The sequence below is a fragment of the Cervus canadensis genome, chromosome 4 (assembly GCF_019320065.1).
Source record: "Cervus canadensis isolate Bull #8, Minnesota chromosome 4, ASM1932006v1, whole genome shotgun sequence".
Taxonomy (NCBI): Eukaryota; Metazoa; Chordata; class Mammalia; order Artiodactyla; family Cervidae; genus Cervus; species Cervus canadensis.
This window is the reverse complement of record NC_057389.1, coordinates 3,188,847-3,213,286: the sequence shown is the minus strand read 5'-3', so window position 1 is coordinate 3,213,286 and position 24,440 is coordinate 3,188,847. Positions and strand designations below refer to the sequence as shown.

At 44.3% G+C, this 24,440-nt stretch overlaps 1 protein-coding gene across 4 annotated transcripts in view; it reads left to right on the top strand.

Annotated features, from left to right (window-relative positions):
- Positions 1 to 23,889, top strand: part of FER (FER tyrosine kinase) — a 447,462-nt gene extending 423,573 nt beyond the window's left edge. For all 4 annotated transcript variants that reach the window (XM_043464502.1, XM_043464503.1, XM_043464505.1 and 1 more), the window contains 3 exons: positions 7,827 to 7,981; positions 13,293 to 13,415; positions 14,841 to 23,889. In XM_043464502.1, the coding sequence (XP_043320437.1) occupies positions 7,827 to 7,981; positions 13,293 to 13,415; positions 14,841 to 14,986 (424 nt within the window). In that variant the 3' untranslated portion in view covers positions 14,987 to 23,889. The remainder of the gene's footprint in view (positions 1 to 7,826; positions 7,982 to 13,292; positions 13,416 to 14,840) is intronic.
- Positions 23,890 to 24,440: the final 551 nt, after the last annotated feature.

Below are 24,440 nucleotides of genomic sequence, written 5' to 3'. Positions count from 1 at the left end.
TTCCAGTTAGAAGGGAGGAGAAGGCAGTTATTCTCCGATACACAGTTTCTGTGACTAAAATTCAAGTTTTACTGCTGTTTTCCAATTGCTGTCCTAAACAGTTTACATAATTTGCACAACAATCTTTGGCAGATACTCTCATCCTTCCTCCTTTACAGATGAGAAAACCGAGGCTAAGCATAAGTAAATTTCTAAAAGTCCAAGAGCTAGTGAACCACCGATGCGGCGTTTCAGAATTGCTGCTTTCAACTGCTCCTCCATAATGCTCCCCAGATGTGCTCGCAGCCATCACTTACACATATGCTGTGCATTAATAAGATAGGCGGATTCTGTTCTCTAGCAGAGCATAATAAGGCAGGTGAAGTCGGCTTCCTTTATCCCCCACCTCTGGGTTATTGGCTTTCTGCCGTGTGTTAGAATGAGGAAATCTCAGGTGTTCTCCTCCTAAGTGCTGAGAGTTATTTGTGACTCAGTTTTATCCAGACCGGGGCCTTCCCTGGTGGCTCAGTGGTAAAGAATCTACCAGCCAATACAAGAGACACTGGTTCAGTCCCTCGGTTGGAAAGATCCCCTGGAGAAAGAAATGGCAACCTACTCCAATATTCTTGCCTGGGAAATCCTTTGGACAGAGGAGCCTGGTGGGCTGTAGTCCCTGGGGTTGCAGTGAGTTGGACACGACTTAGCGACCAAACAGTAACAATTATCCAGACCCAGTGGGAAAAGAAGCAAATGTTTCTTAAGTCCTTTCCTCCGTGAGGGATTAATCTTAGCTGCAAGCAGTGAGTGACATTGGGGATAAAGCAGTCGAACGGAGGACTAAGAGCCCCATCAGTGGTGGGGCCCACCACTGGCCCAGCCTCCTGGCTGTCCCTGGCTCATCACACTGTTTGCTCTGCGAGGCAGCGTCGCTCCGGAGCAAGCTGCTCACTGTGGTAATTTCCAGAGAGCATAGAAAGTGTGCTCGTCTCCAGTGCCTGCTGGCATTGGATTTCCTGTAAATGTTCTCTGTGCTCATTTCATCCTTAATTAGCCTGTCTCATACTGTGTACAACTTGTAAGAGACCCTTGGTATACAGTTAAAAGTTTGAACCTTCAAATAAGATTATGCAGCAGACCTAAGTGGAACAGCTCAAACCCATGTCCATTGAGTCAGTGATGCCATCCAACCATCTCATCCTCTGTCATCCCCTTCTCCTCCCGCCTTCAATCTTTCCCAGCATCACGGTTACCTTCTGTGAACACCACGCCAGTCTGTTAGGAGACTCCCCATCTCTGAATTCCTGTAGGATTTGCAGTAACACACTGGCTCACGTTGACTTGTTCTCCGGCAGTTTCATGTGGGGAGAGGCAGGGAGCATGAGGCTCCTGCCATGTCTGACTTGGGGCTAGGCAGCTGGGAGCTAAATAAAGAAATGAACAGAGAGGAGAGAAGGGGCAGAAATGTGTGTCTGCCTTATCTCCCAAATTAGATTGTCAGCTTCTCAGCCCAGAGACCGTATCTGTGGTTCCTATCTCCTTTAATACTTTTTAGACTATTAGGCCAAAGGGTGAGTATGCAGTACATGCTTATTGCCTGAAGGCCTAACGTTTTATTTTAATTCATAGAGTATGCCCAAAGATACCATTTCCATGGACTTGAACTTCGTGCAATCCACAGAAAGTAGAGTTTTCTGTAAACGTTACTGAAATGTTATTTACGTTGAGTTGAAGGTATCTCTAAATTAGTTTTCGCTTTGTCCCTCATAAAACTGAAATCCTCGTTTCAGAGGACAAACCCCATGCTGGGGCTGTAGTGACGATAGCGTGTGCCGTTGTGCAGCACAGGCATTACTCTGAGGAGAGGTCTGACCCCGAGACCCCGTAAACGACTAAACAGCAACACTGAGTAAAAGTTCATTCTGACCAAGAGGAATGGCGTTTGGCCCGAGGGGGCGTCACCAGGTCCCCTGGCCAGGACTAGGAGGTGTGCCCTGCGGCCCAGTGCCTCTGTCCAGTCAGGTGACCACACATCTGTGATCCATTTCAGGACCCACTATTCTACTCCAGTGATCTGTGATATATCAGTTCTACTTAACTGTACTGATGATGATACCTTTCTAGTGATATTTAGAATCAGGTTAGGTAAGTCCTTCAACTTTATACTTCTTTCTTAAAGTTACTTTGATTATTCTGGAATTCCAGTTGAGCTATTTCAAATACTGAAAGATGATGCTGTGAAAGTGCTGCACTCAATATGCCAGCAAATTTGGAAAACTCAGCAGTGACCACAGGACTGGAAAAGGTCAGTTTTCATTCCAATCCCAAAGAAAGGCAATGCCAAAGAATGCTCGAACTACCGCACAATTGCACTCATCTCACACGCTAGTAAAGTAATGCTTAAAATTCTCCAAGCCAGGCTTCAGCAATATGTGAACCGTGAACTTCCAGATGTTCAAGCTGGCTTTAGAAAAGGCAGAGGAACCAGAGATCAAATTGCCAATAGCTGTTGGATCATTGAAAAAGCAAGAAAATTACAGAAAAACATCTATTTCTGCTTTCTTGACTATGCCAAAGCCTTTGACTGTGTGGATCACAATAAACTGTGGAAAATTCTTAAAGAGATGGGAATACCAGACCATCTGACCTGTCTCTTGAGAAACCTGTATGCAGGTCAGGAAGCAACAGTTAGAACTGGACATGGAACAGCAGACTGGTTCCCAGTAGGAAAAGGAGTACGTCAAGGCTGTATATTGTCACCCTGCTTATTTAACTTATATGCAGAGTACATCATGAGAAACGCTGGGCTGGAAGAAGCACAAGCTGGAATCAAGATTGCTGGGAGAAAGGTCAATAACCTCAGATACGCAGACAACATCGCCCTTATGGCAGAAAGTGAAGAGGAACTAAAAAGCCTCTTGATGAAAGTGAAGGAGGAGAGTGAAAAAGTTGGCTTAAAGCTCAACATTCAGAAAACTAAGATCATGGCATCTGGTCCCATCACTTCATGGCAAATAGGTGGGGAGACAGTGGAAACAGTGTCAGACTTTATTTTGGGGGGCTCCAAAATCACTGCAGATGGTGACTGCAGCCATGAAATTAAAAGGCACTTACTCCTTGGAAGGAAAGTTATGACCAACCTAGACAGCATATTAAAAAGCAGAGACATTACTTTGCCAACAAAGGTCCGTCTAGTCAAGGCTATGGTTTTTCCAGTGGTCATGTGTGGATGTGAGAGTTGGACTGTGAAGAAAGCTGAGCGCTGAAGAATTGATGCTTTTGAAGTGTGGTGTTGGAGAAGACTCTTGAGAGTCCCTTGGACTGCAAGGAGATCCAACCAGTCCATCCTAAAGGAGATCAGTCCTGGGTGTTCATTGGAAGGACTGATGCTGAAGCTGAAACTCCAGTACTTTGGCCACCTGATGTGAAGAGCTGACTCATTGGAAAAGACCCTGATAATGGGAGGGATTGGAGGCAGGAGAAGGGGACGACAGAGGATGAGATGGCTGGATGACATCACCAACTCAATGGACATGGGTTTGGGTAGACTCCGGGAGTTGATGATGGACAGGGAGGCCTGGCGTGCCGTGATTCTTGGGGTCGCAGAGGCGGACACGACTGAACGACTGAACTGATTCTGGAACTTTGCATTTCCAGATCCACTTTTTAAAAACATTTTACTGTAGTAGAGTTATTTATAATGTTGTGTGAGTTTCAGGTTTACAGCAAAGTGATTCAGTGATACATATACATATATCTACTCTTTTTTAGATTCTTTTCCCAAAGACACTCAAATAAGTCACAGAGATGTTATTCATTCAGGCAATCTAGACCATAGATAGGACGTGGCATTCCTAAGCACACAGAATTTACCTTTATAAAAAGTTCCTTCCTACAGATTAGAATGAACCAGCATTTCACTACCACTCACTTTGTCTAACAACAAACCAGAGTCCCTCCCTCTTCCACAGAACTGGGAAGCGAATCAGCAATTTAATTTTAACCTTGGGCTTCTAAGCTTCTCCATTGTGAAACTAGATCTAATGAATAAAGCTAATCTTACCAAGTTAGTAAGGTAGAAGATATCACATTCCTTTCTGAATGTCTTTAGGTACTACTGCCCAAGTTTCCTACAAAGATGTACAAGGCTAATTTAACTCCCTGAGGAAACACCATATTACCAGTCAGCTATTGCTAAAGTCAGTGCTCGAGGTACTTCCTATGTTACAAGACCAATTGTATAAATTAGACTACAATTTTTTAGAAGTCTTGAATCATGTTGGATATGTAGAGGTACATTCCAAAGATAAATACATAAAACCATCTCAGCTGAAAGAGAAGCAGGTTGTTGATTGTCCCTCAAGAGAAAAGTATTACAAAGGAAAGCACAGAATAGACAACCTGCCTTCAGCAGGGATCACTCCCAGGATAAAACAGAATGTGTGTATTCCTTCAGCACACCGTTATTGAGCACCTGCTAGTGCCCAGTACTATTCTGGGCACCGGGGTATCACTCAGAACTGCACGTCAGCTCTTCCCAAAGGCGTCACACCTGCAATGTCCACGTTTCCCTGCCTGCATTAGTTTACCCTCTATACGGTATTATTACTGTCTGCAGAAGTTAGAGGAAGAACTCCTCTGACCTGAAATGCTCTCTAGTTGCCTCCTCATTTCTCGATATGCCTTAATAAAAAAACTTACTCAAGAGTGGCTAAACCTCCCTGTCTCCACTTCTTTCTCTCATTCTCTTTGAGCATGCCCCAATCATACCACCGTACCCACCGCTCCTCTGAGACCACGCTTGTCAGTCTCACTAAACCCCACGTTGCTGAATCTAATGGCCTGCTCATCGTCCTCATTGTGCTTGTTCTTAGTAGTAGCTGACAGTTACTGTCTGATTCTTCCTGGAAAAGCCTTCCTCACTTGGCTTCCAGGACACCAGCTCCGCTGTTGGTTCCCTTCCTGCCTCACTTGCTCCTCATCCTTCTTTCTGCAGTCCTTCTCTAAATCACGGAGTGCTCTAGAGCGTAGTCCTTGAATCCTCCTTCCTCTCTACACGCACTGTCTAGGTGAAAGCATTCTCTAATCCCAGAGCCTCAAATGTCACCTGAAAGTGGACAACTCCGAGACCTCTCTTCTGACCTCCAGACTAATACACCCAACTGCCTGCCCAACATCTCAGACTCAGTATGTCCACAACCAGACTCCCCACCTGCAATACTGGGTTAGTTTTGTCTGGATCTAACATACACACACACACATCCAAAAAAAGAAAAAAAATAAGAAACAAAAATTGCTTAAATGACATAGGAATTTCTCTCACACATTTAAAAGAAAAAAAATGTAGACATACAAAGGTAGGCAGTCCAGATCGTCTGTGGCAGCCACACTTGTCATTAGGGACCTGGGCCCCTTGTCCCTTGTTACTTCTCTACCTTTAGTGTGCTTCCTCTTTTTGTTGGTGGGAGAGAGAAATGTAATGGTCCTTCCCCTCTAAAAGAAACTTACTAGAAATCCTAGACAGCTCTTCTGCTTGCAGCTCATTGGCCACAACTTAGATCATGGCCAGATCTCACTGCAGGGGCGGTTGGGACGAATAGCAGTTTTTAGCTGGATGACCATATATTCAGCTAAAACCAGGGGGTGGGGGTGGGGGGCTAAAACAAAAGAGGATTAAGTGGACAGTAGGGAGCAGCTAGCTGTGTCTGCCACTCTCTGTGAATGTGGTTCTCCCCCAGTTCCCCGTTTCCTTGTCAGCCACACTCTCCCAGTTGCTTAGGCCAAATGCCTTGGGTCAGCCACGGCTCTTTTTCTCTCCCAGTCTACAACCAATCCACCAGCAAATCCTCCTGATTGTACTTTGGAAATAGATCCTGAATCTGATAGCTTCTGACCGCCTCCACCACTTGCATCTTAGTGCAGGCTGTCATCACGTCTTCCGGACTTTGGAAATAAGCTGCTTACTGAGCTCTCTGGTTCTGCCAGTCCACTCTCCACACAGTAGCATATCGTCCTTCAAAACCTAAGTCACTCTGTGTCAATCCTGTGTTCAGAACCCCGCTTACCTCCTAGCCGATAAAATCCAAGGGGCTTAGTATTAAAAGGCCATGCATCATTTGGTCCTGGCTCACCCTGATTAAATCTATCTTCTCGCTTACTCATTCCATTCCAGTGGCTTCCTTGATGTTCCTTGAATATACCAAATATGGACCAATTTTAGGGCCTTTATATCTATAAATACTATTCCAAAGTCCCAGGGCAGAGCAGAGCCCAAGTGAGAATCAGCTCTTGGATGCTCTTCACCTAGATATCCCCATGGCTTGCTCCTTAGCTTCTTTCAAGTCTTTGATCAAATTCACATTATCAAAGAGACCTTTCCTAACAATCTATCTAAAATAGGATTCCTTCTTGAAAATCTTTTTCCCTTTATATAGCTCTTTTTCTTCTTAACACTCAACATTGTTTGACCTTTCTTCTGATATTCTGTGTGTATACATGCTCATATACTTTATTTATATGTCTATATATAACCATTTATATAACATATATGAATTTGATTATTGAACATCTTCCCCACTAGAACTAGAATGCAGACTTGGTCTCTTTTGTTAACCACCATCCTCCTATTAGTTAAGGGAGGTCAAGATAGAGTTCTCTGAGGACAGAAATGTAATGGGTACTTCCTCTTTCTTTTAAAGAAACTAAACAGTTCTGCTTATATCTCATTGGCCAGTGTTTTGATTATGGCTGGAGCTAGCTGCAGGAGAGGTTGGCAAGTCTAACAGTTTGAGCTAAGAATAAATGAAGAGGAGCCAGCCATGCGAAAGTCTAGAAGGGGAGCACTCCAGGCAAAGGGAATAGCGAAGTGCAAAGCCCTGCTGTAGAAATAAGCTTGTCATGAAGAGGGGAGTTGTCCTATGTTTGGGGACAAAGAGAAGTTGAGTGTGGCTGGAATAAGCAGTTATGAAGAGACCAGAGCACAATACAGCTTCCCAGGTGGCGCTGGTGGTAAAGAGCCCCTCTGCCAGTGCAGGGGACAAAAGAGACTCAGGTTCAGTCCCTGGGTCGGGAAGATCCCCCGGATGAGGGCATGGCAACCCACTCCAGTATTCTTGCCTGGGAAATTCCGTGGACAGAGGAGCCTGGTGGGCTACAGTCCATGGGGCCACAAGGAGTCAGACGTGAATGAAGCAACTTAGTTTAGTACACACGCAGAACCAGATGAGCGAGAGAGGCCGGGCAGATCACCAGGGAGGGTTTTGCATATCCCAGATGCAAAAAGGAAAAGAAAAGGCACCAGCCTCTTTGGCACCTCACCCATTCTCCAGCCTTTGGGGAATTCCAGGGATGCACTGCCAGAGGCACACACAGCTATTTAAGTAACTGAAAGTGAAGAAGCCTTAAACGCTCAGTTTCCCCATCGCACCGTCACACTGCATGCGTGGAGTAGTCATGTGGGCCGTGCTGCCTGCCAGCCAGCACACACGGCGCCCATGGGCTGAATATGCCCCTGTCCCGGGACGTTCTGTTAGTGCAGCTCGGGGACGGCCAGTCAGAAGGGGAGTGATACCAGTCCGCTTCATCTCTCCCGTGACTGTCCTCTTAACCCTGCGTAAGTGGAAACGATGCCTGTGGTGCCTAGATCAGCGTGTGGCCTGTCACATATGCACATGTTCTCGTGGTTTTTACCTGTGACAGAGAAGATGGAAAAGACTGGTAAATCATATGCATTCTTAACCTCATTATGAGCACACTGCAGATGTGAAAATGCCAAGTGTGGAAGTCATCAGTGTGAAAGCGGTTTTCAATTTGTTGTAATAAGGCGTTTTCTGTGTCTTATTGTAATCTAGGGATCTTGCTGCAAGAAACTGCCTGGTAGGTGAAAACAATGTGCTGAAAATCAGTGACTTTGGAATGTCTCGTCAAGAGGATGGTGGCGTATATTCGTCTTCTGGCCTGAAGCAGATCCCCATTAAGTGGACAGCACCAGAAGCGCTTAATTATGGTAAGAAGAGACCCTTCCTTTCTGGTGGTTGAAAGGGACTCCATCAGCATGAAACATTTCACAGGCAAAGTCCTAGTGCAGAGCAGAGCCCAAGTGAGAATCAGCTGAGGGGCAGCACGTGGGATGTGTGAGTGTTCAGACTTTGCACACATGAGTACAGACTTAATTCAGCAATTTTATTGATCAGATTTCTATGTGTAACACCACTAGATTTAAAAGATGGATCGAGGTACAAGCACTGTTAAGTGTAAGTGTGCATCTGAAATTTCTATTGTGACCCAAGAAAAAGATTATTTCTATTTTAAAAGTCAGATTAGACTCAGAGTAAAACTGTTGTGTGGCTCTGGACCATTTCCTTTGAAAGCCTTATGTTTGGTCCAGTAACCTCATCTGATGTTAGGTTCCTAAAATACTAAGTCTGTAGTTTCTCACTCTGAAAAACTGACATGGTTTCTTAGCATCTCAGTCTCTGGAACTTGTGTAAATCTTCTGGGAAGAGAGAGATGAAATATGTGCGTATACATGTCTGAGTCACTTCGCTGTCCACCTAAAACTGAGAGGACATTTTGCCTCAACTACCCTCCAATATAAAATAAAAACCAAATTTAAAAAATAGCATAAAGTTATTCCTTGTTAATTTAAAGTGAAAAGTACTTCATCATGAAAAATTAATATAAAATATTTACAAAAGTCTTAATGCCTAAATTAAAGACAGGTAATTTAGAAAAAGCTCTGAGGTAAAATTCATGTGACATCAACTGACCGTTGTGAAGCGAACAATTCAGGGGCATTTAGTACATTCATAGCGCTGCACAGATACTGCCTCTGTCTAGTTCCAAGACATCTGCATAACTCCAGAATAAAGCCTCACACCCACATTAAGAAGTCTCCCTTCCCCCAACCACTGGCAACCACATACCTGCTTTTGGTTGCTATGTATATACCTATTCTGTCTATTTCATATAAATGGAATCATATAATATGTGACTATTGGTATGTGACTTCTTTCACCTAGCATGAGGTTTTCAAGGTTCAACCATGTTACAGCATGTATCATTATTTTACTCCTTTTTATAGCTTAGTAATATTCTATTATATGTATCTACCACAATTTATTTATCCGTTCATCCATTGATATGTATTTGAGCAGTGTTTACCTTTTGGCTGTTGTGAGAAGTGCCGCTTTAAACATCTGTATACTAGGATTTATTTGTGTACCTATTTTCAATTAATTGTGTACCTAGTGTACACACTAGGGAATATGGTAATTCTGTGCTTAAGTGTTTGAGGAACCACCGAATGTTTTCCAGATCAAGCTTTGGAATATAATTGTTTTGGAAGTGAGTTGGGATGGATCCAGATACCACAACCTGCTTTGTATCTTGCATGTCAGCCATGCTATGGAATAGATATGTGCAGGTAGTTGTCATTGTAAGAAATTCACTAAGCTGTTCTAGTTTCCAACAATGCAGTTTTTTAACTTAATACTTCAGGGATACTAAGCCTCACCCTTAGTCTGTCTTCCCACGTGCTGGCAAGAGAAGTGACGGTAAGCTTTGAGGAATTCCACCACTCCTCAAAATCCAGAGAGCATGGCAGTCCTGCTATTTTCCACAGTGATTCTTCTCTGGGGTGGTTATTACTCTGAGGCTATATTCCTAAGGAGAGCAATCACAAGATGAAAGAAAGGACTGTAATCTTTTTTTAACGGAGACGTTTTCTTAGATAACAAAACATTGCTAAGCACCTTCTTGTTGATTCTTAGAGCAGCCTCTAAGGGAGCCAGTGCTGGACCAGGGGGCCTCAAATGCTTATCAATAAAATCCACTCTCTAGAATGTGTTCTTAATCCTGTTTGCCAGATTCTCTACATTACATTGCCTTTAAAATCTCTCTTACTGCTAAGCAATTATGCCAGTAAAATTCTGCCTTTTAATCAGAGCATATTTTAGTTGAATTTCAAGCTGACTAACGTATTTACCAAATACTTTAATTCAAAATTCTAATTCCAATATCTGTAAGAGCCAGGCCTAAATTTAGCATGTCATAGAATAAAGACATGCTTCCCTGGTGGCTCAGATGGTAAAGAATCTGTGTGTGATGCTGGAGACCTGGATTTGATGCCTGGATCGGGAAGATCCCCTGGAGGAGGGCATGGCAACCCACTCCAGTACTCTTGCCTGGAGAATCCCATGGACAGAGGAGCCTGGTGGGCTGCTGTCCACGGGGTCACAGAGAGTTGGACACGACTGAGCGACTGAGCACACACATGAAGACCTTTGATGGGCAGTAAGGGACTGCTTTTAGCAGTCTTTCATGTTAATTTTATAAAATGCTGAGCAGCACACCCTCTCATCATACACACAGACTGAAAATGGCTCAAAGACTTAAACCTAAGTCTTTAAGACACCATACAACTCCTAGAAAAGATCACAGGAGAAAAAACATTCTCTGACATAAATCATACCAGTGTTTTCTAAGGCCAGTCTCCCAAGGCAATAGAAATAAAAACAAAAGTAAGCAAATGGGACCTGATCAAACTTACAAGCTTTTGCACAGCAAAGGAAACTAAAAAGAACACAAGAACACAACCTACAGAATGGCAGGAAATATTTGGAGATGATGTGATTAACAAAGGCTTCATTTCAAAAGTATGCAAGCAGTTCATACAACTCAACAATAAACAAACAACCCAATAGACATTTCTCCAAATAAGAAAAACAAATGACCAACAGGCACATGAAAAGATGCTCAACATCTCTAATTATCAGAGAAATGCAGATCAAAACTGCAGTGAGGTACCACCTCACAGCAGTCAGAAAGGCCACCATTAAGAAGTCTACAAATAAATGCAGGAGAGGGTGTGGAGAAAAGGGAAGCCACTGTTGGTGGGAATGTAATGTGGAAAACAAGATGGGGGTTCCTCAGAAAACCAAAAGCAGAATTACCATATCATCTAGCCAGCCTACTCCTGGGCATATATCCAGACAAAATTCTAATTCAAAAAGATTCATGCACCCCTGTGTTCACAGTAGCAGTGTTTACAATAGCCAAGACATGGAAAGAACCTGAATGTCCATCAGCAGATGAATGGACACAGAAGATGTGGTCCACATATACAGTGGACTAAAAGAGAAGGAAGTGATGCCATTTCCATGACATGGGTGCAACGAGATTGTCATACTAAGTGAAGTAAGAAAGAGAAAGACAGGTAGCATATGATACCACTTATATGCGGAATCTAAAATATGGCACAAACAAACCTATTAAACAGAATCACAGACATAGAGAACCAACTGGTAGTTGCCAAGCAGGAGGGGGTTAGGGTGAGCAGATAGAAGCTTTTATACAGAGTGGATAAACAGGGTCCTACTTTATAGCACAGAGAATAGTCAGTGTCCTATGATAAACCGTAATGGAAAAGAATATTTTTTAAAAATGTATGTACATGTGTAACTGGTCATCTTGCTGCACAGCAGAAATTAACACAATACGGTAAGTCAACTACACCTCAATAAAAATATTGATAAAAAGTTTAAAATGCTGAACAGTTTATATGAAGGAGAGATTTCTAACAGGATGAGAAGGAAGTCGGGAGTATTTATAACCCAGTCCAGTGAGGGAGTTCCTGGGTGTGTACACAGGTCACGGCAAACCTGGGAAACATTTTAGTTCTCCCAGAATGAAATCACTGAAGACTGGCTCTAAATCCTAGCATTTTTTTAACAAGAGAAAATATATTTTATGAAAGTCTTATTTGTTGTTCTACATGGAGATGTAAAGCATGGCTGCTATAGTTAATACTATATTGTATATATTTGAAAGTTGCTACAAGAGTAGATCCTTAAAGTTCTCATCACAAGAAAAAAAAATTTTTGTGACAGTGGATGATAGTGTTATAGACTTACTGTGATTATTTTGCAATATATACAAATAGTGAATCATCATGCTGTACAACTGAAACTCATGTAATGTTACATGTCAATTATATCTCACTAAGAAATACTAATTAATTCCTTAAAATAATCCAGTTAAAACCAGATTCAGAAGTCAGGTCACAGAGTTAGGTTATTCACTCCCAGAGTGCAATCTTGGTTTACAGCACAAGTGGCCAGTCTTGACCTCTTCCCAGATGCCGTCTCACAGAAAGGCACTGGGCTCTCTGGGCCTCACGTGTCCGTGAAGAGTTAGTTGGCCATTGAATGATTTTCATGAAAAGCTTTGAATCACTGGATGTCAGGCATGAAAAGAGTTGCTGTGCAGACAAGGTGACTAACCTTGGTACTGACTCGCACAGTGAATGTCCATAATCACTGTCCAGTAAGAAGGAAGCAGTTCACACAGCTGGAGATGATGATCCCCAAGAACACTCCAGCCTCTGACGTCAGAGCGGTCAGCATAGCACTGTTGTGCTGTTTCCTTGTACTGTTTACAAGAAAGAGAAAAGGCCATCCTACTCAAATTAACAAGACATTTTTAGAGGCTAGGCATTTATAAATCTGGGAATGGCAGAAGTATGTTGGAAAATCTTGGAAATTCATAGCCTTTTTGCTTCCGCTCCTTGATGTCACATTCATTCCAGAAGGTATCTTTGTTTGGCTTTTATCTCTGTGTTTGTCTAGAAGATTACCAAGGGGAAAAAACAAAACCAAGAGTTTAGCTTATGTAAGTCAGTAAAACAGGTGCACCAGGATATTTTGACAAAACAAGGTACCATGTAATTTAAAGAAGTTGTTTTTATCAGCGGGCTATGTTAATTTCTACTCTATTCAAAACGCAGAAAAATGAATTTTCCATAAATGAAACTGTCAGTGGAGAAAATTAGACTTTTAGGCATGTAAGAATATCTGTAAACCGTGATGAGTAAAAAAAACTGAAGTTAAGAAACTTTCCTACTGCTCTAACTTTGTAATTTTAGTAGAAAGAAATTGAATGCAGGCAAAAAACAAAATTACATAACTCCCAGCTTATTTAATCTCCTAGGCATTGATGTATACAAATTTATATCTTTTTTATATAAACCATCCATCTCACTTAGAGGCCACAGAGAGTGTAAGCTTGCATACTGAGTGAGTATGTGTTCTTGGTAGGGGAAATGTGATTTGGAAGGTGGTTTGGTTAAACTAACAACCTGAAGACTGTTCATTTATTTGGTGTATTACTCCTCCTGGAAAGCAAAACTAGACAAGAGAATAAGATCAGTAATTGCTGAGTTCCTGGTAAGTTTAAACAAGTGACTGACACAGACACATACAACCCGAAACTGTCACCTGCTTACCCAGTGAGCTGGCTGTGATCTGTCCGCCCTCCAGGGAGATACAGCTCTGAGAGTGACGTGTGGAGCTTCGGCATCCTGCTCTGGGAGACCTTCAGCCTGGGGGTCTGCCCCTACCCCGGAATGACAAACCAGCAGGCCCGGGAACAGGTGGAAAGAGGTGAGCTCAGGACGCGGGGTAGAGCATCCACGGCCGCCGCCCGGGGCAGGCTGAGGCTGCGTCTGGAAGGCGGTGCTGTTTGGGCACGTGACAGACAGAAGTGAGTGTGTGTGTGTGTGTGTGTGTGTGTGTGTGTGGTCGCTCAGACGTGTCCAGCTCTGCGACCCCATGGACTGTAGCCCACCAGGCTCCTCTGTCCATGGGATTTCAAAGACCAGAGGTGTCCAGCTCTGCGACCCCATGGACTGTAGCCCACCAGGCTCCTCTGTCCATGGGATTTCAAAGACCAGAATACTGGTTGGGTTGCCGTTTTCTTCTCCAGGGGATCTTCCCTACTCAGGGATCAAAGCCAGGTCTCCTGCTTGGCAGGTGGATTCTTTATCACGAGCTATCAGCAAAGCCCAATAGAAGAGGTGTTGGTACATCTACTTTTGAACCTGAAGGATGGTGTGGATCTTACACAACAAAAACCAACCACAAAGACTTTGAAACATCCAGCACCTTGGAAATAGAAGGCTCTAGGCTCTTCTTCCACTGCCTCTGCCTAGCATAACATCTGCAAGGCTGTGCCATTCAGTCTCTTCCAAGGAAACAGTTAAGAGGCTGCGGAACAGTACCTGTTTTTTATTCTATGCCAAGTAAACACTGTTAATGTCCCTACTAATTGAAAGGTAGTTAGACTTCAGGAAGAAGTGACAGTGTTGTAACAGTTCTCAAGAAACCCCGTAGTATTCTCAGATCAAAGGCAGGCCTAGGCATGTGATGATGACACCCTCGCGTGGACCTGTGTGTCCACAGCTTTCAACAAAAAGTACTTTCAACAAAACGCCAGTGCCCTAGCATCAGGCCCCTCCAGGGGCATGGCTGTTGGGTTGGGGGCAGGAGGGTGGCTTGCCAGCGTCCTCCCTAGCCCTGAGCACATGCGGACACACCCCACCCAGCACCCTGCTGAGACACTGCCCAGCGACTGCATTAATGGGTCTGCTCAGCTGCAGAGGAATATGACTTGTATCCATGCTTATTTCACTTTTGAGGCAATGTTCCTAAATCCTCATCCTCTCTTCACCTTCAAAAACCTGAGTGAAAGAGATGTTTTAAAAAAAAAGACTGCCTATAGCATCTAAAAGCTAATACTTAGAGCAGCTAAAACATGCGCTTGTATGTGATGTTTCTCACATCAGGCTTTGTTCATTTGTCACAAACACAAAATCAGTTCATGGAACTAGAAGGTAATGATATTGTTTTATAATATTAAAACCTGCATTACTTACATAAAAAAAAAAATCAGCCTGCCCTAAAATGGCATTTCTGTTTCTGATAACCGACAACATGTGGTACTGAAAACTGCACCCTGCGCAATGCCCTGTGTGAACAGTGGTGTCTGGTCACCCCCGTCCTAAATTCTCTGTCCTCTTGTGTCTTCAGGATACCGGATGTCAGCCCCTCAGCACTGTCCGGAGGACATTTTTAAAATCATGATGAAGTGTTGGGATTATAAACCTGAAAACCGCCCCAAGTTCAGTGAACTTCAGAAAGAGCTCGCTGTCATCAAGAAGAAGATCACCTCCTGACGGAGCAGCGTGGCCGCGGCCTGTCCCCTCGCAGAGGAATACTGTTCTCCTTGTTAACCATGAGTGTATACAGCGTTGTGTGCAGCCGTCTTCTAAGGTTACTTTTTTATTAACTGTTTTTTAAATATGTGCTGTTTTAAAAAAAAAAAAAGTCAAAGGCAAAGACACTGAAGCAGCCGTCCTTGCACGGGCGTTCCTGGCTCAGCCCCGCGGTCCTGGCACGTCAGCCCCAGCCTCGTGGGAGTCGACAGGCACGGGCTCAAGCGTGCAGGGAGCCCACCCATCTTGCCCACACCGGGACCACTGGCGCTCCGCTGGCCGCTTTCCTCCAGGCCTGGCTCCCCGCTGCCGCCCCGGCCGCAAACCCTGCTCCGTCCGTCTGTCCGTGGTCTGCGAGGCACGTCCCGACTGAAGCCGGCTTCCTGCACCGCCAGGGCAGGGGTGTGTTTGTAAACATCACTTCACACTGAGAACTGTTCAGACCTCCCGGGGGTTTCTCTCCTTTCTCGACAGAAATAAGCATAAGAGCCCTCCCGTTTCCACCCTCCAAGTGAGGCTGTGGTTTCCCTCCTCTTTGTCAGAGATGGTAGCCAGAGCCTCCTTACAGAGCTGGCAGCTGAGGCCAGGGCTTTTAGGGACGGTTTTAGACAGCTGCGACCTGTGATGGTGAGACCCAGGTTGGAACAGTGATCTGGAGAAGGGGCAGCTAGCGCAGTCATCCCAGAGGAGGGAAGGGAGACAGAGACTCTGCCTTCTCACCAGAGTTATGCCTTTACACACACACACACACACACACTTACTTCATGATCTGAATTCATGAACAAGGTTCTGAGAAACGTTTTCAGTTCTTAGATACAGCTTTCTTGGCAACCAAAAATTGTTTAGGGACACTCCAATGCACAACAGACGTCACGACATGCTTTGAAGCACCTTCATTTGAGAGGAGACATCTCAGAATTCAATTCCTTTCATCCGTGCCAGTGTCCAGGGCTGTCCAAACTGAATGGTCCTAGTTCATAAACATAGTCGTGTGTGCACCTGTGGGCACGTGGGCACGCTCACATACCGCCCCCCCCCACACACACACACAGATAATCCCCAGAAGCCAGGCAGTGACTGGAGTGAACGGCTCAGAGGTCAGATGAGCATTATTAAGGGGGAGCCGCAGAGGTGGCCCTGCATCGCCCCCTCTCCGTCTGTTTGCTCTCACACCGCTCCCCGGGAGCTCTCACCGCCGTGTGGAGATGGTCACGGGGAGAAAACGCTGCCGAGTTTAAACTAGGGTTCTCTTGGGCTGAGTCTTGGCCGCATCCGGGGAACTTACCCCAGGTTCTGTATATAGTTGCCTCAGGAAACACGTGTGTGTAAGAGACGCTCACGCTCAGGGGTAGATGTGGCCTGGGAGCTCTTAGCGTGTGCTCCGGCCTGTGTCCACACGCACAGCAGTGATCATTCGGTCTGTGCTCAGTGCAGGCGCTTACGGGATGGAGATGCCTCCGCCCCGTCCACCCACTTGCTGCCTGGGAATACCACTGCACACAGAATAATGCTGAAGAAAGGGGCTGTGTGCGCAAGGTCCATACACGTTTCATGAGTACCACATCCAGATGAAAATGAAAGCATAATAAACTTGCCCTCAAAAATAGTGCAATATACAAAGCAACTTCTCTTAAAATCAGCTTTGTTCCCCTTCTGTCAAGTATTATGAGTAAATGAAACCTTCTTTTGATGGCATAAACTGTGGTAAATCACAGCCCAGACTCAAGATTAAGACCTCTGGTCTACAGTCACTTGCCAGCTTTCAAAAGCAAGAATAAAATAGGGACATTTCTGCCCTTTGCCAGTGCTTCCAAGTGCACTTCTGTAATATTCTTTATTTAAAAAAAAACAAAAACAGCCTCCCATCACTTAGCAGCCCCAAAGCTTAGCTCTCAGCAAAGAGAGAATGAAGGTTTGGGCTTTAATTTTGTGAACAAGACCTGAAGCTTAATCTTTGCATTCTGGTGGAAAGAACGAACACGGCTTTGATATTTCACTCATCCAGGCTGTTAGAATTTACAATTCACATCATAACTCTATGCTTAAATTAAAGAAGCTTTTCATAACATCGTGACATCTGCAGCATTTAAATTCTATCTTATTCTGTGTCCCAAAGCAGGCTGTGGTATAGTTCAGGATTAATAACTTCTTTCAGGGTCATATCAGTTGTATAGAATATTCAGTTTAATATAGGCACATGCATTAAGAAAAACTTATGCAGACCATTTTTTTTTACCATTAATTTTGTTGTGCTTAAAGCATAATTTATTCATCCCTTCTGTCACTGATAATTATTGGAATTATGTACTTTAGGAGGCTAATCCATACCCAGAAAGCCCACATGCAAATACTCCTCTGAATTTGCAAGTTGATGTAGGGAAAGAAGGCTTCAGAAACATACAAAATAGACTTGTTTAGTAAGAAAATGGTGGTAACCAAAACTGCCACTGGTCTAAATGTAATTCAGCCAGGTCACAAATCTTTGTGTTGTGAATGGGTTTTTCAAATTCTGCATCTCTTCTCCTGTCCCGTTCCTGTCGTCATTCCTTAAATTTATGACTACAGAGTAGGGGGCAGGTGAGCCCAGGCAGCCGGACCCTCGCCTGCATTTTTCTGTCTTGAGTCACCAAGGAACCTGTATGAGAAATAGACAGGTGGGTCATCATTTTTCAAGGAAAGAAATCTTTTACTGTCGAGTAGGCATTTACTATCAACACAAGAAACCTAAAATTATTTTGTGTTCCATGTAACCTAAGGTTACTTCCCAAAGCCAACATTCTCTTTCTCTTCTAGGAAATAATAATAAAGGGTGAATAGGTTTAGTTTAGATGCTCAAACCCAGAGGTTTCATTCCAGTCCATCCTGTCACTGGGTCCCCAGTGAAAGGTCTCATGTAAGCACTTCTCTTTTATCTCCCAAATTTAATAGTCAATATAGTTCTTCATCCATAATTTACCATTTTATCACAAATACTATATTATTGAAACCTCTCACTAGCATTATCAGTGTAGAATACGAGTCTAATTGTTTGAGTTTTCAGTGCATATTTCACAACTTTTTTCACATATTTGAGGGTCATTTTTAAGAGGAAAAAAAAAAAACGTTCAGTCATTGAAATAGTCTTCATTTCCTTTAAACCAGAATACAATTTTCTTGTGTATGTTAAACTCATATGTTTCAATTGTGCCATATAGTCTTACATAAAGTTTGGCTAATACCACTAATATAGCTATAGCTTCACAACACTGGTGTGACATGTGTCATGAAGAAAGGGTTTTAATTATATGCCACACACTGAGGGCCTTACAGTGGGGTAAACATAAAAATGGCAACACAGAAATACACGTCTAGGTCGTCATTCAGTTACCTCGGTCACGCCACTTCCTGGTTTATTCTGGTGAGTCTTCGGGCGCCCCAAAAATGCACCTGAAAACCTCCCTGCACGTGCCCCATGGGCACTGCTCTGCGGCTGCGTGTCCTCGGAAGTGAGAGTAGTTGATATTTTCTAAAAAGAAGTTGTTTGCCTTAACCTTCTTTTTACACATGCATATTCCCCCATCACAAAATTGGTATTTTAGATGTTTCTTATCAACAGAATTGACTGTCCGTAAACACTGTTCTGAGTCACATAAAGACTAATTTTTGTATTTAGGAGGTCACAGCCCTCACTCAAACAGAATAAATGCGAAATACAAAAGACAACAAAGGGGCAGATAATTGCAAAAGACACGGTTTCTTTATGTATTAATATGTTAATTAAGTGAAAAAGATTTTATATGAAAATGAGTTTATATTACATTTCCATTATACTATTAAGTTAGCATGAAAGTTTACCATTAAAATAAAGTGTTACCTCTTTTATTACTAACTCTGATTTGCTTATAAATACCAGAAAATTTTTTATTAAATATTTTAGTTTTATTTATTTTCTCTCTTTTGAGTTTCATATCAAGTCTGAATACTGTATTATTTGGGAGGACCCAAAACCGCATCTTAATTTCTGCCAAAGAAAATATACTAATTTAGAAGTCAGGATTTCACGTACCACAAATACCTACTTGAAGAAGATACTGGTACAGCCGCAGAGTCCCATAAAATTCTCCTTTAGAAGACGATATTATAAGACAGAAGGTATGTAAACTATATGTCTCAGTCATAATTCGATTTAAGGAAATATTTATTACCCCTTTAAAACCATCCTACTGCCTCATGCTGATTCAAAGGTTACATTCTAAATTGTTAAGAGTAGACATTAAAACTCCCTTAACTGCCTAGTAAGGACTGAGATTCTTAGGTGGGAGGAAAACCCTACTGTACTGAATTCCTAATCACTTTAAACTGTGGAGAAGTGATGAGCGTAGGCTTCAGCGCCTCTGCTAATAAGGGGCCGAGGCGAGCGTGTGCAAACGAGGAAGAGGAAAGATTCCTCTGTGGCAGGAAGATGCAGTCCCTGCGGAGACTGTCAGGTAGTTAAAGCGGAACCGAGACTCTGACGGTGTCGCTGGGGGGGCCTGAGGAGCAGGGCCAGCAGGTCAGAGCCTTCCCTACGGAAAGTTTAGAAGAAGCAGAGAGGTCACCCGCCAGTGTGGGGGCCTTTGTGCGGGCGAGCCAACCCCTCTTCTGTCCACGGGGAGGGGTCTCCCGTCCCTCGCTCCGAGCCGATGCCGTGCTGGCTGACACACGCTCACGGTCTGGCCGGCTCGCGGGTTTGGCCATGTGTGTTCAGACTCAGACTACTCAAAGTCTCTATGTGTGAGTTGGTGATCCTGTTTCCTAAACTCAATCGCTGACTATTCACAGCTTACTAGAAATCTGGTTGCAGCAGGGCTGGTCTCCTAGAAGGGAGAGCGCGCTGAGGTCAACGCTGCTTCAACAAATGTTAGCGCTGCCTTTGGCGAATGTTAACTCATGGACCCCGAGAGGCACCCCAGGGAGACCTTCCTGGGAGGAGCTCTGCTCTGGGAAAGAAAATGACTGTTGAATAGCAGCGCTCCTTGTCTTTACACTGGTGGCATGGGAGGGAAAGCAATCGGGGCACCTTTCTAAAGCCCATCTCTGCACCATTCAGCCAACAAGGTCAGACACGGAAGGCAGAGCAGAGACACGCAGGAAGGAAGACCGAAGGGCAGAAAGAGCAAGCGCAGAGAACCAGCGTGGTGACTTGCGGGCTCACCTGCCGGCAAATACGGGCAGCATCGGTGAGGGAGGGCGGGCCCTCAGAAGGGAGTTTTGAGGTGCTTCCTGCTGTGTTAAACTTCGGCACGTCTCGAGTCCCTGCGACACGTCTTAAAGGACGCCGAGTCAGCTGTCGACTGGATTTTCTCTGCGTCCCCTGTACTCAAGAGGAAGCCCCTGTTGCATGGTTCTTGTGGCAGAGGCAAGCACGAGAGGTTCAGCCCAGCTCTTAAGCGGTGAGGAGCTGAGGGCAGCGCACGTGTGTCTGGGGGGTCAGCGCTGGAGGAAGCCTGCAGGAAGAGCGCCTGCTTTGTGTTTTATGCAAGAAGAGGTCCCTCGTGGGGGTCTCCTGCTTGCAATTAGACAGATTCCGCTTCCCTCCTTGCCAGCAGGCTTGTGGGAGCTTCCAAAGAAGAACATTTAGGAGTCACTAAAAAGATTCACATCTTGAATTCAGACATTACCTTCCCAAACGTTACCGCTTAAGTCAGAAGATGTGAGTGTTCTTCCGAGAAATGAAAGGTTCTCAGTAATGGTAATGACCCCGTAGCAGAAATTTGCAATGTCTTCCCTCTGCCTTATTCATTCAGGAGCTTCTTCTGCCACATCAGGTTCAAGGAACCCTGCTGGGAGCTGGTTCGTCTGTTTTCTCTTTTTTTTCTTTCTGGTCGGTGCTGATTTTTTCCTCTTATCCTCAGTTTATCTCTTTAACGAAACAGAAAGGCCTTTTCTCATCAGCTTTTATCAGTGTCTTCATCGGCCTAGACCGAAGAGCTTCTCTGGTGCTCAGGGTGCCTCCCAGGAGCTCCCGGGCATCCACCCACCAGGCCGACTGCACACGCTCTGCGAGACGCCCCGGGGCAGATGCAGCTCGGAGCACACAGAGGCCCCGTCACGGTCTCTGGGGGACGCAGGACGACTGGGTGGCGTGTGCGTGACCACTGCCAGGGGGTTTCTGGGGAGATTGTCCCAGGACGGAAGGACCACCGTGGGCAGACGTGCCTGGGGAAGCAGCCTGCTGACTCTCCCGAGGAAGCTCATTAGGTGACCTAACACCTCCAGAGAAATGTCAAAACACTAATGGCTATTTTCAGCTTCTGGAGATTTTCAGTCTTCCCACTCCACTCTTCTCTGCCAATAAGTTTTATTGTTTCCTTCACTCTCCTCTTGTCAGTAAATGTCTGAAAGTATTTCACTTGTACAATGTCAAAGAGTTTTTCATCGCTTCAGGAAAGAGGGTAGCAAGTATGAAGACTCCGCTTTAAAATAAGGCACCCACCTGAGAGATTCAGAGCCCAGAGCACCATTATGTTGAAACCAAGCTCTATCTTCCAGGTTCTCCCAGAGCAGTATGCTTCCTCCAAAGCCAAACATCACTGCCCTGTCTGTTGACAACATCTTAGAATAAGCACCTTCCAGAATCTATCCAAAGCAGATTCTAAAATGACACGCTAAGAAACCAGATTTTAACAATTAAAGCGATAACAGAAACACTATTTTCATCCCTCTGTACTCAGTTAAAACACCCACGAGAAAACTGGAACGATCCAGGCAGTTCGTCTTATCAGTAACTAATATCTTACTTTGAGAGAATAGGACAGATGTCACTGGGAAATAGCAATGTTCTGAGCAACACAGGATGAGTATAAGATGGCCATTAAAAAAATAAATCCTAATTCATACATTAAAACAGCAAAAATCTGAGGATGAGAAATGAAGTTGTTTCCAAACTTACTAATTTTCTTCATGTCAAATTGGACAACCTTGGTGGGGGTCATGTTTTGGGTTACTTGAAAGATATTTATGAAGCAAAAAACTAAATCCCCTCCCTCCAACCCCTGATAGGAACTTGAATTTCTAAGTGCCCTGGATTCAGAAACTTAAGGGCTAAGAAGGAATCTGGAATGCTATTACTGAGATCCCAGGCAAGAGGATCATCCTGACAGTTTTATAAGCTTGTTAATCCATGTTTTTGTTTTTTTAAATATGGAAGACAGTGGGGTGGGGTGTGGGGGGCAAAACACTATTATTACCTAGAAATTGTCCTTTTGCAAATAGTTTGACTTGGTAGAAATAAACTTGCTTGCCTGCTCTTAAGAAATGCCCGACTATTGTAAGCAAATGCAGAGGGCATGGTGCCCAGAGACATGCTTAGTACAACTGTGAATGTTCCCCTAACCCAAAGTGTAGCAGGTCTTATATTTAGATGACAGGATGCTGTGGAGGCCCATTCGCTGCCAGTCTAATTGCTTTGTGGAAGACCAATTCCAACAGAAATGAACTTACTTGCCATGATTTCTCCTCTGATCTTAGGCCTTTCGCACTTGAAATGCACAGCAAATATACATGTTTTAATGGAATTCACTATTTTTGACTTTCGTGTCAAAGAGATTGGTTCCAGAAGGCTCACCTGATTCCCCATAATAAGTATGTTTTATAATCCCCTGTGATTCTAAATCCAATCCCAGCTGTAGGTTCTGAGCATCAAATCAAAATCAAAGATAAGGGGGAACTGGTAGGCAGGGGTTTTGGTTATTTCAGATTCATGACCACAAAGTGGCCAAAAGCATGAAACTCCCTCTTGCTTGATGACCATTTCACCACATGAAGTGTCCGTTGCCCCACGCCATCCTGCGAACCAGACTTTCACCGTGGACCACTGGCCACTTTGCTTCGGCACTGAGATTTCTTACTGAAACAGCTTTACTGGTCAGAGGCCTGTGGATTTTATGTCTCCTTATGCTGAACATACTAAAGCAGACGGCCTGCTGCAGTAGCAGGAATCCGGCAGGGATTGGTGGTGGTGTGAGTTCTGCTGACTTCATGGTATGGTTTCTTGCTGTTTTCCCTTGGTTCGGTCTGGTGGGTGCCCTGAAAGATCGGACCTCTCTGAAGTCATAGCCACACAACCACATAGGGTTAGGAAAAGCCATATAAATGCAAGAGAATCAGGTCAAGTTGTCACAGTCCCGGGAACAGCCCTGACTTCGCGGAGCGCAAGCACGCGGGAAGCGAAGACGGAATGTACAGACGGCTCCCGGCCCTGACGTGGGCGGCACGCAGCGAGTGGCGGCTGAAACGCGCTCTCAGGGCTGCTTCCGCCCCTCCTCCTTAGGAGGTGAGGGCGTGGTGCGGTGGGCACGGGCAGCCCTCAGCCCCACCGGAAGCCTCCTTTCGAGCAGGGCACTCTGGCTTACAGTTTCCTTTCAGTGCCAATGCTGCCAGGTTAAAGCACCTGTAATCTTCTGTTGTTATTTTAAGATAATATATTTGTGAAGCGGATTAAAGCAGCACTGGAAATAGCGTGCCTCTCATAAAAAGCTCAAGTGTAAGGCACGCAAGCAAAGCCTTTGATGAGTTTGTCTGGCTTTGTAAAACAAGTCTGAAAATGAGTGAGATGGATATCTAGGTGGGTAGCTGTCTTGTCTTTTACCGTTTTTATTTCGGATCTGTATTTAGCACTTATTTGTTAGTTTTACATTCAGAAGAAATACACTTTGGCTAACATTGTAGGATGTTTTTAAATTATTTTCTACTTTTTAAAACATAATGTCATCGTTTTTGTAAGCGCAGATCATTTTTGAATAGCCCCTTTTTCCTTTCCAATAGACCAATTACCACTCATAGATCGGTGGGACTTTTTTTTTTAAACTGTATTCTTATAATAAATGTAAAATATTTGTAGCAAACTGTGCCTTGTCTTGTTTAATCTTTCCATCGTGTTTATGTTTCTCTTCCTACTCCATATAAATATTCTCTAAGCAGAAGAACAGGGAGGAGAGATTTCCATGGTAACTGGCCTCCTAGGGATGAATAGCGCCTAAGAAATTATCAGCTTTCAGTTTCTCTGTAATGAAGCTTATGCCTTCCGATGACAATGGGCGTGTGTTGCTTCCAGTCCGATCACTGCTTCCTCTGTTTAGAAATCGAAACTGACTTGTAGTTCAAGTCCCATTTCTCTGTGCAGAGTGGCTGTTTGCCAGGGTTTCTGTGGCTGTTGCTCCATAGCAGGATTTGTTTAGACATAACAAGAGGATTCAGGGGAGAAAGGTGGCGGAGAGGGATGTTGGGAAGAGTATCTGCAAGCCGCTGCTGTGTGGCCGTTACCGGCGTGCACCCGTGACGGCTCGCGTTCGGGGCTGAGTGGGTCACGGAGCCAAGATGCTGGGCTTCTGTTTACCCTTCAGTCGGCAAATCAATAACCTTTCTAAATGCAGGCTGTGGTGTTTACACGGGTTCC